Source organism: Eimeria mitis, genomic scaffold, assembly GCF_000499745.2.
Source record: "Eimeria mitis Houghton genomic scaffold, Emh_scaff2129, whole genome shotgun sequence".
NCBI lineage: Eukaryota > Apicomplexa > Conoidasida > Eucoccidiorida > Eimeriidae > Eimeria > Eimeria mitis.
In genome coordinates, this window is record NW_013570452.1 from 1,902 (window position 1) to 2,338 (window position 437).

A 437-nucleotide genomic window follows, 5' to 3' on the forward strand; every position below is an offset into this window, starting at 1 on the left:
GCTGCAGCACCAACAGCAACAGGAACAGCAGCAGCAGCAACAGCAGCGGCAACAGCAATAACAGCAGCAGCAGCAACAGCTGCAGCAGCAGAAACAGCAGCACCACCAGCGGTATCAGCAGCAGCAACAACAGCAGCAGCAGTAGTAGTAACAGCAGTAGCAACAGCACCAGCAACAGCAGCAGCAACAGCAGCAGCAGCAACAGCAGCAGCAGCAACAGCAGCAGCAGCAACAACAGCAGCAGCAGCAGTATGCGTTAAAAGTTTAGTTTTATAGAAGACAAAAAAACGCTTAAAAACAAACGCCCAGTGCAGCCATCAAAAAACAAACAAACTCCTGTTGCTGCTGCTGTTGCTGCTGCTGCTGCTGCTGTTGCTGCTGCATCTGCTGCTGCTGCTGCAGCTGCTGCTGATGCTGCATCTGCTGCTAATGCTGAT

At 52.2% G+C, this 437-nt stretch overlaps 2 protein-coding genes across 2 annotated transcripts in view; one reads left to right on the top strand and one right to left on the bottom strand.

Moving 5' to 3' along the window:
* The window catches only part of EMH_0049070 (uncharacterized protein), a gene marked incomplete at both ends in the record, with an annotated part of 345 nt that extends 284 nt beyond the window's left edge, over positions 1 to 61 (top strand). Inside the window, one exon of the mRNA XM_013496476.1 lies at positions 1 to 61. Coding sequence (XP_013351930.1) covers positions 1 to 61 — 61 coding nt within the window.
* Positions 62 to 256: 195 nt separating this feature from the next.
* EMH_0049080 (poly(A) polymerase, putative) overlaps positions 257 to 437 on the bottom strand; it is a gene marked incomplete at both ends in the record, with an annotated part of 6,307 nt that continues 6,126 nt past the window's right edge. Inside the window, one exon of the mRNA XM_013496477.1 lies at positions 257 to 435. Coding sequence (XP_013351931.1) covers positions 257 to 435 — 179 coding nt within the window. The remainder of the gene's footprint in view (positions 436 to 437) is intronic.